Source organism: Uranotaenia lowii, chromosome 3 (assembly GCF_029784155.1).
Source record: "Uranotaenia lowii strain MFRU-FL chromosome 3, ASM2978415v1, whole genome shotgun sequence".
NCBI lineage: Eukaryota > Metazoa > Arthropoda > Insecta > Diptera > Culicidae > Uranotaenia > Uranotaenia lowii.
In genome coordinates this window covers 30,153,169-30,165,583 of record NC_073693.1, presented here as the reverse complement: position 1 = coordinate 30,165,583, position 12,415 = coordinate 30,153,169, and the positions used below count along the sequence as shown (strand labels likewise).

The 12,415-nt window shown below is 41.7% G+C and overlaps 1 protein-coding gene across 4 annotated transcripts in view; it reads left to right on the top strand.

Annotated features, from left to right (window-relative positions):
* The window catches only part of LOC129751686 (guanine nucleotide exchange factor DBS), a 361,927-nt gene that overhangs the window by 73,267 nt on the left and 276,245 nt on the right, over window positions 1-12,415 (top strand). For 2 of the 4 annotated variants that reach the window (XM_055747343.1, XM_055747348.1), the window contains 4 exons: window positions 4,474-5,060; window positions 6,285-6,400; window positions 10,443-10,950; window positions 11,168-11,377. In XM_055747343.1, coding sequence (XP_055603318.1) covers window positions 4,474-5,060; window positions 6,285-6,400; window positions 10,443-10,950; window positions 11,168-11,377 — 1,421 coding nt within the window. The remainder of the gene's footprint in view (window positions 1-4,473; window positions 5,061-6,284; window positions 6,401-10,442; window positions 10,951-11,167; window positions 11,378-12,415) is intronic. The other 2 variants (XM_055747344.1, XM_055747345.1) reach the window with 2 other exon arrangements.

Below are 12,415 nucleotides of genomic sequence, written 5' to 3'. Positions count from 1 at the left end.
TCGTAGCAATCGATAAGACATATATAACACATAAATAATTTGGAAATTAGATGGTTTTCCCATAAGAAGAGTGATAAGTTAGAAATAAAGTATTCCAAGTTCTACATAACTCAAAGTGCTGCATCAACAGGTTATGCCCAAAGTGCTGCAGCAACAGATTATGGGCCAAGTCTTAATGGAAAGGAGAAAAAGAATCAACATTGGAAGATCATCCGGAAGCCGATGGAAGAACAACGAGCCGAAAACAAGGAATGAAAACGAGCCAGGAACCATTAGGAGATCATCGAAACAAGGTTACTGAACCAGGAACCACCTGGAAGGACATTGGACAGGTGCCATGGAAGGTCGTTGGGCTCGAACCATTGGAAGCGGACCGGAATCACTTGTAGGCCGTCGACCCGGAAGCCATGGCAGGTTGGTGGGCCGGTATCATGAGAAGTCGTCAAGTCAGGAACCAGCCTTCGGGTCAGGAATAACTGAAGGACTTACGAGTGGGGTAACGGGAAGGTCATCGGAGCAGATAGCCAAGTAGAGGTTATTCGCTGGTACCAAGCGTCAGGCTTCAGAAAAAGGCGTCACGCAGTCTCGAGACACAGAAAATGTTTTGAGACCATAAGTCAACTGGGAGGTCACAGAAAATATTTTGAAACCAGAAGTCAACTGGGAGGTCGTTGGATCGGAGCCAAGTTGAGGTCATCGAGCCAGGAATCAAGTAGGATCACTGGGAATTGCAATAGCTTCGCTGCTTGGAAGATGAGGTTGGAGCTGTGTCTGGCCAAGCTGAAGGAGAAGGATTCGCTGCTTTTTGAGGACTTCCAAGAGGAAGCTGCCAGGTTCAAGAGGCGGATGGGCAAGAGGTCGATGCAGTGCGTGGACATGAAGAGAATATTTTTTAAGGTTTCGAGCTCCTTCAGAACAGCAGCGTTACATTTGGCGTCGAAGAAAGCCAACTGTAGCAAACAAAGCTTTGCGGATCTCACCGAAGAGAGGAGACAATCATTGCTTCAGGTGAGGCGAGAAGGGGCACATCAAGTAGCACTGTCTCAAGCTGAAGGCAACCAAGAAAGGCGGTTGTAGACGTCACCAAGTTATAAGTAATCACCAGGCGATACGTTACAGCGTAGGAGACCGAAATCCGGTGGCAGGAAGGCAACTGTCAGTCAATGAGTGGAGATGGAAGCCCAAAATTTTCGATAAGGAAGTGTTCACCGAAGCTATTAACATGCAGGAAGCATCGCAGGTCCATAATGCTGAGTAGCTGACGAAAATGAAGGTAGCGGTGTGCGACATGACTACGCCCAGAAGGAATACACCGAAGTGGTGGCGACAACCAGCTTACTGGTGGACCTCAGAAATAGCTGAGCTTCGTACTAGCTGTCTTAAAGCCAGGCGACGAGCTCAACGGACGAAAAACGAAGCCGGTAGAGAAACGAAAGGTGCCGTTTACCGAGCAGCCAGGGTAGCACTTAAGCGAGCTATTAAAACAAGCAAAGAGAGCTGCTACAGAGCGTTATGCCCAAGCGTAGATGATAACCCATGGTGCCAAGCCTATAGAGTTGCATTGGCGAAATTCGGTGGCTCAAGGTCGCCGACCGAAAAGTATCCATGAAAACTGAGAGAGATCGTTGCACATCTTTTCCCGCAGCATGGCCCGATGCAGTGGCCACTTACCGCGTACGACGCGGGTGTCCACGACATCGAGCCAATAATGAACGAAGAACTTATGGCTATCGCTAAGAAACTTGCGGTTTATAAGGCCTTTGCTCCGGACGGAATCCCAAATGCAGTGCTGAATGTGGCAATACAGACCATTCCGGAGAGTGGTGCTACAAAAGTGTCTTGACGAGGGATCTTTTCCCAATTCGTGGAAAACGGCGAAGTCGGAGCTACTACCGAAACCTGGGAAACCCTCAGGGCATCCATCATCATACAGACCCATTTGTCTACTGGACACCCTTGGTAAGCGTCACTGCGGTGTCCGTCACTGCGCCAATGTGACAATCGACGTAAAGAATGCCTTCAACAATGTCAGCTGGGAAGCGATTGCCAAAGCGCTTCACAGGATGTGTGTTCCCAATACCCTCCGCAAGATAATAGGAAGCTTCTTCGAAAATCGAGTCCTGACGTACGAAACCGAAACTGGGTTACGATCTATTGCCCTAACAGCGGGTGTTCCACAGGGTTCTATACTCGGACCTGTGCTTTGGAATGCCATGTATAATGAGGTGTTAACCCTGAAACTACCAGCAGGCGTGTAGATAGTCGGATTTGCTGACGATATCGTGCTTATGATCACCGGCGAAACAATCGAGGATGTAGAAGACCTTGCAACGGTGTCCGTAGAAAGGGTTGGCATCTGGATGGAGGGAGTTAAGCTTCAGATAGCTCAGCATAAAACCAAAGTTCTGCTCGTGACCAAGAAAAGAGTTGTGCTGCACAAGGAGATTACTGTTGGATGGGCACACGACATCTTCGAAACAGCAGCTGAAATACCTTGGAGTAATGGTCGACAATCGCCTAAGTTTTGGTGCACATGTCAAATACTGTTGTGAAGGTGCATCGAATGTCATGGATTCATTGGCCTGGATTATGCCGAACTGCCATGGTTCAAAGAGTAGCAAGAGACGTCTCCTTGCGAGCGTAGCACTGTCAAAACTACGATACGGAGGAGCGGCCTTGAGCTCCGCGATAGAGGTAGAGCGCAACAGATCCAAATTACGGAGCACACATCGGCTGATAGCCATATCAGCAAATACAGCTTTTGTCATCGCGGGCATGATTCCCATCGACATAATTCTGGCGGAGGATATGGAGTGTTATAAAGAAAGAGCTGTTGGAGGAGTGCGTAAAATTCAAAGAGCAACGTCAATGCTCAGCAGGAGCAATGGGACGCATCGAACAACTCAAGATGGACGCATAGACGAATTCCGCGACCTTCAGACTGGGTAAATCGGAAGTATGGAGAGGTCAACTTCTACCTGACGCAGTTCCTTTCTGGTCATGGGTGCTTTAAGCAATACCTTCATCGATTTAAGCTTATCAGCTCGCCTTATTGCCCGGAATGCGTAGATACGGAGGAATCGGCAGAACATGATATCTTTGTCTGCCCCAGGTTCATTTCAAGGCTTTAACAACTTCAAAATTTCAACGCTGAAAACATTGTGAGTGAAATGTGTCGCAACGAACAGTCGTGGCTTGCTGTAGTCGACGAAATCTGGCAAATCATGCGCGATCTAATTAGAATCAGGAAAGATGATGAACGGAGAGAGCGAGATAGTCAACCAAATTTGAGAAGCTAATGGATGGTCTTGGACAAAAGCAACGCGATTTTAGGGCGCGGTATAACCATAATCTGGACTCAAACACAGTTAAACAGTTAAACGGTCTCACGTACCCAGCGATGATCTTTCCTGCAGCAAAAGGAAGCGGAGATACTATTCGGGGTGGTCGTGACGGATTTCTAGCTTGGCAATTTCTCAATCGGCCATGTCTTGGTGGTTAGAAATCCTGCGGGAGTGGATGCTGTGACGGGCGCGAATTACTTTGAAAGCGTTACCTAACCGGCACACGTCTCGGGGTCTTCCGTACCAGTCTGAAGTTGGCGATAGAGGGAAAGGAGAAGGAGGAAAAAGGAGAAAGATGATAAGGAGAAAGACCAAAAGTGAGAGGAAAAGGGTGAGATACATAAGTGCATGAGCACAGCCTACCCCTCGATGTAGTATAATTGGGTGAAACCAAGGGGCACATCTGGCACACGAAGCCCAAGGCGGTTTTAGTGGGACGAGCCCACTCACGGCAGCAAACACCCGGCTGTTATGGTTTGAAGTTAAATTTTTACTTGTAAAAAAAGGTGTTAGTATAAATCGTTATCAGCTGAGAATTAACACCCTCAGTCAAGCGGAATCCCGAAGAACGCACTCCAGAAGGTAGCACCTCCGCATACAAGCGGACCCTGAAGGCGATTCGGGTGGTCATGCGAAGGTTGTCATCAAGGTTACTATGAAGAACGAGAGGCGTGTTCGCTTTGTAGTGGATACAGGAGCGACTCATCACATGATCAGCGGCGAGTAAGGAAGGAACAGTTTTTTGAAAATCCATGGTTAACGGGAAAATAAAGAGAATCATTTTATACATATAAATCTCCTTTAGATTAGAAAGCCTATGACTAAAGGTAAAGAGTAATGATGAGTGAAGAAAATTCCATACAAGAATATACAAAGGAGAAGAGGCACGCAAAGAAAGACGCCAACACTAAAAGCGTCATATGAATCACGGAGACACTCGCTGTTTTGGTGGCTCCAGAGAGGCAAATATTAAAAATTGGAATCATCTGTCAATATTCTAATAGTTCATGCTTTCAACCGTTACTGCTGGAATTTTTGAAGAACCTTTCAAGGCTATGTGAAGAATTTATCTGTAGATTAAATTTAATTTTTTCCTAATATCGTTTTTCCCATTTTCTTCAATCCGCAGGCGGACGCTCCAAGGACGGCTGCCCGTTGATCACGTTTCCGGACAACAACAACTTCCACAACTTGTCGGACGTGGACTACCAGAAGCTGATCCTGTATCTGACCTCGGTTCCGTCGTTGTCGGAATCCGATATGGGCTTCAATCTGATCATCGACCGGCGCAAGGACCGTTGGGCGGCAGTCAAGGCCGTACTGCTCAAGATCTCGATCTACTTCCCGGCGATGGTGCATTTCGTGTATGTGCTACGGCCCTCCGGTTTCCTGCAGAAGGCCATCTCCGAGGTTAGCAATAAGTTTTTCAAGGAGGAGTTCCGCTTCCGGGTGGTCGTTTGTGGCACCCTGGAGGAGCTGCACGAGTTCGTTTGCCGAAATCAGCTGACGCTGGATTTGGGCGGGGAGCTGAACTATTCGCATCACGACTGGATCCAGCAACGGATATCGCTGGAAAAGTTCTCCGGACTGACCAACATGATCTCGTGTAATTTAGAGGCGTTTATGAAGATGATCCACGAGATGGAATTCCCGAACTCGGTCGACGCCACCGAAAAATTAATCGAAGAACAGAGCGAGCAGTACGAAAAGTTAAAGGTAATGTTTCATATAGAGATGTACCGAATAGTGGTATTCGGCGAACGGCCGAATACCGAATAGTGACCTTTTCAACTATTCGGCCAAACGAATATTCGGCCGAATATTCGGCCGAATATTCGGTCGAATATTTTGTTGAATTTTCAATAGAAATCCAAAACAATAAATTCATTTTTCTTCTATTACTGCCATCTTAATGCCCCTCATGTTTTAAGTCGATTATTTCCAACCAGATGTATCATTGATCAGATATTTTTTTAAGTAGAGATTGCTTTGATTTTCAAAATGTCACCATTAGCTGAAGGACATCAAATAACTTGTCCCTTCTAGGACGTTTATCACAAAAGAGATTGGGTTCCAGTGAAATCTGGGACCAAACATTGAAAAACAGGTGTCAAGCTATTTGAATTTGCTTTTTTCTATATTTAATTAGATGAATGTCTAGTTTTTGCTAGATTTCTTAAAAAAAAAGTTGCCAAAAAGAACGATGATCTTTAAACTACGACACGTATCCATACGACTAGGTCGGGTCTGAACGATTCTTTGAAAAACTTGTAATAATAAAGGAAAATCTAAACAGAAACTAAGCATCATTCTCAAACATACAAAAGGAAAAGAAATAAAATTAATTGAAATTCAAAGTTTTCGTCGAATCACAACAGCAGTGTTCAAATTGTATCTAACGAATAAATTTACTCTAAATTATCGTTTTGTACGCAAAATTAAAAAATTTTCAAAGAGACATTTGAGTTTTTTATTTGATTTAGCAAAAAATCTGAATAAACCCGAGTAAAATCTGAAAAGTTAAAAAAAATATGTGTCCATTCCGGTCAGATTTAACTTTTCTCGAATTATTAATTGAGTTTATTGACAAGCCTGGATATATCATGATGTATAATCGATATATAAAGCTATCTACAGTAAAAAATACACGGGTACACCTAAATTTTTTTAATGAAACCCTAAGTTTTTGATTATTTTAAAGCTTTTTCAACATTTCATTTGAATATTTTATAAATTATCCAACATCAGTTGAAAAATTTGACAAGTCTGTTTTTGTTTAAATACCTAGCTCAACTATTCGGTGAGCCGAATATTCGGCTTAACGGTTTTTTGGCGGTATTCGGCGCCGAATATTCGGCCGACCGAATATTCGGTACATCTCTAGTTTCATATACATTTTTAAAATTTTTGAATTTCAATTAATTGTTTTAATTTTTTTAGGAGGACATTATGGCCGCTGGACGGCACGGAGAAGTATTGTTGGAGGAAATGCGTACCAAAAAAGATAGTGATAAGGAAACGGTTGAACGTTTCGGTAATATAAGCTCAATTGAAAGGTAAGTCGATTCGGTTCCACTAGTTGTAATTAACTGTAATATGTATAGCTATCTAATGCTAAAATAGAATCTAAGCTTAAGGTTTAATCCTTTCCCAATCTAACCAAGGAATGCTCTCTCTCTCTGTTGCTAAAACAAATTCTTTGTTAATAACTCAGTTTTTAGTTTTCGTTTCTCTGCTAATAATCCCTTTTATATAATAGTCTAACAAAAGGCGTATTTGAGTGATATTTTCACCAAGTTTAATCATAGAAAGTTAATTAAATTATCTATTTTTGTTGATCGATTCTTGTTTACTGAAGTGGTCGAAATGAATAATGAATTTTTCGAGCAAGTATCATTCAAAGACGCCAATCTAGCTTTAAGATTTAGTTGTTAGAAACATATGAAAAAATGTTAAATTTGCCTTGCACTGGTTAATTATTGAAAACAGAAAATCAAAAGCCCCTTGTGAAAAAATCATTATAATCAAACCTTCATCGGTTTTTGTCATTCTAGAAAAAAGCCAGACAATGGTGGTTTGAAAATTTTTAGTGAACTCGCGTTTCTTTCCCCTTTCATTTCGTGTTTCTGTTGAATGTGCTGTAGCTTTGCGTGTTGTGTTCCTTCTCCTTCCCTTGAATTTCAGTTCAAGCGACTCCCCCCCAAAATGTGTATGATGCTGATGTTACTGAAAGTTAGTATTATTATTATTAAACAACTCATTTCTTGTGTGTATCACAAGGGTAGATTCTGGCATTTTCATCGACAATCATTCCATAGACATTCCTCATTTGATCATTTGATGCTTCCGCCTTATTGCATTAGTTTGTTAGCCTGTTTTTATTAGTCCTTTGTTTTTATTTCTTTTTTTTTCAAAATTTGTACCGTTGATGATGATTCTTCCCTAGTAAAAATTACACTTTTAATCCATTCAAAGTATTATTGATTAATCTTACGTTTTCGGTTAGCTACCAAAATTTGTTTCAATATGTTTGAATCTCTCTTTTATCGACCTAAGGTCTAATCTTCCCTCGAGGTAATTCAAGGTCCGCATCTGTTCTCAACTGTGGCAAAACGTCCCATTAGACGGTCTTCGCGATTCGCGCATTGTTCCTCGCTCGGATTTGATCGCGCTAAACGGTCACTTCTCGTTCATTTTGTGTCTTTACCTCTTTCTACGGACACGAGCTGTATCCTTTTGGAATTTCTGGGGAATAAGCTTCCTCTAACGCACTCATATCGCTCGATTCACTGCTTGACTTCAGTCGATCAAGCCACAACTGGAGACAGGGTATGGGATCCCTACACCTGAGGGCGTAGACCTCGATTCTCAAGTAGATCTCGCATTACGAACCCACTTTTCTCAGCAACAACCTCAACTCTCCACGAGTCAAGGCCCGACCTCTCCTCAAACTACTGGAGATCCGACCTCTCCTTGTGTGGATCTTAATTTCTTAGTATTGGCCGTAGTAAGTACAATTACTCGGTTTGACAGTTTAACAAAGAATGAATGAATTATCAGCTTATTTTCTTGCAGATCTCGAACGAGGAAAAAACGGGTTTCGATGTGCTTGGTTCTCCTCTCCAGGCGATCACTTCCAACTTTCTTGATAGTACTCTGGTTGTCCTCGTGTACGGTGGTTGGATCCTCAGTAGCCTCGTCGATTTCCCGTACAAGTCGCTGCATCCAGATGAGTTCTTGGCATCCTTCAACCAACGCGATGAATTCAGCTTCTGTTGAACTCAAGGAAACACAGGTTTGTTTCCGTGAGCCCCATGCACCTATAACTCCGCCAAAGAGAATTGGAAAGCCTGAATTCGCCTTCCTGTCACGGTAATCTCCAGCCCAGTCGGCGTCGAGGAACATCTTGAGATCAGCCTTTGATCCTCTGAGCTGAAGATGATGACTCTTCATTGCGAACAAGTAGCGCAAAACTCGTTTTGCATCGATCCAGTCTTGCTTAGTGGGACAACTTGATTTTTGGGCCAAGATTGAGACGCTTACCGCAATGTCAGGTCGAGTATGAACAGCGATATACAGTAGTAGACCACCGATCAAACTCAAATACTGTCGATTGTTGTCCAGATTGTCCTGCTCCTCCTGTGGGTCCTGGAAGTCCCAAGACGAAAATTTCCCGCAGTCCGTGGCGTAGAGGATAGCCTTCAAGTCTTCTAAGTCAACGGCCATTAGATCGAATCCCGGTCACGGCATATATAGTACACTTTCTGTGGGTTGGTGGTTTAAGCATTTATAAGATGCTAGTCTCGTCATCATGTCCTCGGAAGATGTTCGCTTAAAGTTAAGTAGAAGTAATCACTTCTGGTCGCACACGCGAGTCACCCCTTTGTGTCTACGTCTGAAATTTATTGTGCCTGACAACTTTCCTACTCTTGTTGACATGGTGTCCGCAATTTTATCGGAACTGCTCATTTTACGAATTAGGTCTAGGAGGTCCGAAAGCGCAAATCGAGTTGTCGACCGCACCAACTCCGGATTTAGGTTCATGACCCCCAGGAACGCAGGTGGGCACTCACACCTCTTGTGTCTACGCCTTAAACCTCTCGTCCCTGACTCATTTTGTGTATGTTCTTGGTACCAGAAAAAATCTTCGATTGAGCGACACTGAGGAATCGTTTTTTTTTGCATAATGCGAAGACGTTTCATCCAACCAAAACACGTATTGTCAATCTGCATGATATTTGTGTAGAAATGGCATAAAAATTTGCTTCAAACATTCATTCTGGTACACATCTTGATTAATAGCCAAACCGGCTTGAACCATGGCTTAGAAATACTTTTCTCGGAAATGGCAATGTACAGCATCACTTATATTCAAACTTATGTTAGAACATGAATTTAATCTTTGGATGTGTAATAGAACTATCCTTGGAATAGTATCGATCGTTTCCGGGGATATGCGTCTTCGAAAGAGGGAAGATACTTTCGTTGTCCAAAACAAAACATTTTCCGATTTTTTTAACATCCAGCGGCATTGGGATTTAAGAGTCAAAATCTGATCTTCAGTGTATTCTGGGGCTCTTGTCTTCTATCGGCAACAAATTCCAACTTTTTTCAATGTCTTGCCAATGTACTGGTGAGAACAATTGAACTTTTTGGCGGCATCCCGTTGTTGGAGGCACCAGAAAGAGAACGAAGTCCCTTTGCGTCCATAATCAGGGAAATTCAATGGCTTATCAGGTTGTCAGGCTGAGCCTCAAAAAATTAGGAAAATCCTGAAAAATCAGGCACATTGGCATCTCTGGTTGTCACCCATTATTACTTCATGGAGCTCTCAAGACGAAGCGTACATCTGGGGAGGAAAATTGAAATTTTAGCTTTTTCAATGTACCTACATTGTTTCCCTTCTTTTTTTCTAACACATTTGTAAAATAAATACTCGTGAATTTTTTTTGTTTAACATGTTTAAACTTTTTCTTCCTTATTTGCATTAAAACTTCAAAACAAAACACAAAAGCTTCCACTGCACTCATTCTACAGCAAACACAACAGATTCACACCCACAGAAACAAGTCACTAAAGCACACACGTCCACAAAGGTCTTCAGCGAAGAACAGCAACGCACGCACGATCATCTGGTCGTAGCACCAATCCTGGAATTCCTTGGAATTCCAATTTCCTCAGTAAATACATTTTGATGTTGCACCCAAATTTTGCACAGCCTACTACTGCCCCCAAAACTCAAGCAGGTATTTCCGGTAGTTTAAATACATAATTGTCATCCTTATATGTAGTTACAATTGTTGCAAAAGCCTACTCGTATTCAGCTGTGTAAAAATTCAAACATCACTGATTGTGCTTTATCCCCAATTTCACATTTCTCCATCCATCATGGCCGCCATGTATTTACCATGCGCTTATCATCCCGAACCACATTCAACATATCTTCTCATGACGCGAAAACTTTCATCATCGGCCATCAATCGCGATCATTCGAAAATCGCGTTCGTATTTTCACAAATCGGATACGAAATGAAAATCGCTTCTCGAAATTAAATTTGCAAAATTCAAAAATCAAAAACCAAACAAAAAAAAATCCAGTGCAGGGAATATTTCAAACATTACTACTGTACATCAACACGCTCCTGATGACAGTCGCGATTGTCACAGACTGCTGGTGCAACTGGAGGAAACGGAGCGGCACTTCGAGGAGTTCTGGACCGTGCATCTGTCCCGGTTGCGCAAGTGCCTGGAGCTGCGCCGGTTCGAGCAGGACTTCCGGGAGCTGCAGGCCAACTTCGATCGGCACCAGAGTGCGGTGGCCGATATGACCGAGATTGGGGAAACCGTGGAGCGGATGGATGCGTTGATACGGGAAACCAAAGAGTTCCAACAGGCCTGTGCGGTGGATGTGGAACGGGCTGAACAGGTCATTGGAACCGGACAGCGGCTGATTGGATCCAAGGGATGCATAAGTTCCTGCCCTAGGGAAGTGGTGCAACCCAAGTGCGACGAGCTGGGTCGGGTCTGTGAGCTGATCAACGATCGGATCTTGAGGCGGCTGGAAACCTTGGCCAAAGCTCGGGAGCTGATGGAGCGCGTTGAAAAGGTACGGAATTGATCTACGGAAAAATCTAATAATTGGAAAAAAAACACTTATAGAAAAATCTGATGAAAACGAACAAAAAGTTAACTGGCAACATTTGTTAAGAGGAAAAATTTTTGCCAGATAATTTGTTTAGTCAAATACTCTACCAATTTAATTGTTTTGGTTTTTTTTAATGACCTGATCACTGTTTTCCGTTTACCCCAAAAAAAACACATAGGCTAACGAGTGGTGTGCCCGGGGCATTGAGCTGCTCGCTTCGCAGCGTATCGAAAAGTGTTCGGTCTCGGTGGAGATTGCCGAACAGAGTTTGGCTGAAATACAGGAGTATCTGGCGTCGGCGGCCGAATTCAAGCTTTCTAGTCCGCAGGAGTTTCGGAGCCTGATTCAGGAGAGCCAAACGTTGGAAACGAAGGCGCTGGTATCGCAGGTAAGAGTCGATTCATTAGATTTTACTATGATATTTTCGAGATCGGGGATTATCCAGAATTCTGAGTTGAATTATAATATTGATATTTGAATTCTCATCAATCACACCATGAAAATTGCTGTAAGAAATTTAGTTGGGTAATTGGTTGACAATTCAGTTGATGTAAAAAACGATATAATGATGTCAAGTCCTCTAGAAATTGATCGCAAAATCTTACATCACCCTTATAATATAAATTTTATAATTTATTGTTTTGTGAAAAATTAAAATCAATGATTTTGGAAAAAAAATAAATTTTGGAATTTAACACAGGCAAGTAAGAAATTCGGAAAATTTATAACTTGAAATTTCTGAATTGTAATAAAAAAAAAGACTGCCAATTTTGAGTTTAGAGAAACATATTGAGTTTTCATTATATAGTTATCAGACAAATTTAAAATGGAGTTTAATATGAAATTTAAAGTTTTACAAACATTTTTTATTGTATAACTGATGTATTTTTATGCATGGAAATTTTTAAATTTGGTATTGAAAAAATTGTAAATTTAGTAAGCTGAAAATAACAACAAGAAACAGGAAACAAACATAAGGAAAAAATAGACGTCAGATAAAGAATAGAAATTTGAAAAAGGTAATTGTAAAATCAATAGAAAAAGGAACAAGCACAAGTAGGTATGTACCTACATTGGAAAATGGAATCGAAAAAAAGGACCCCTAAAATTATTGGAAAAAGGAAAAAAATGATCAATATTACCAGGCAGCAGATTTACCAAAATGATATCATTTACAAAAATGTAAAAAAAACAAAAATTATAAAAATGACAAAAAAAATTTAAAAAAACTCGTGAAAAATAAAAATGTCATAGATAACGAAAATTGGAAAAATGGAAAAAAACATATTACAGAAAAAACCAAGACGTGCGAAAATGGAAAAAAAGTACAAAAAAACAAAGAATGGCGAAAATAATAAACAAAATACTTAATTGGCAAAAATGCCAAAAATAATGAAAAATCTTTAAAAAAAACGGAAATTAAAAA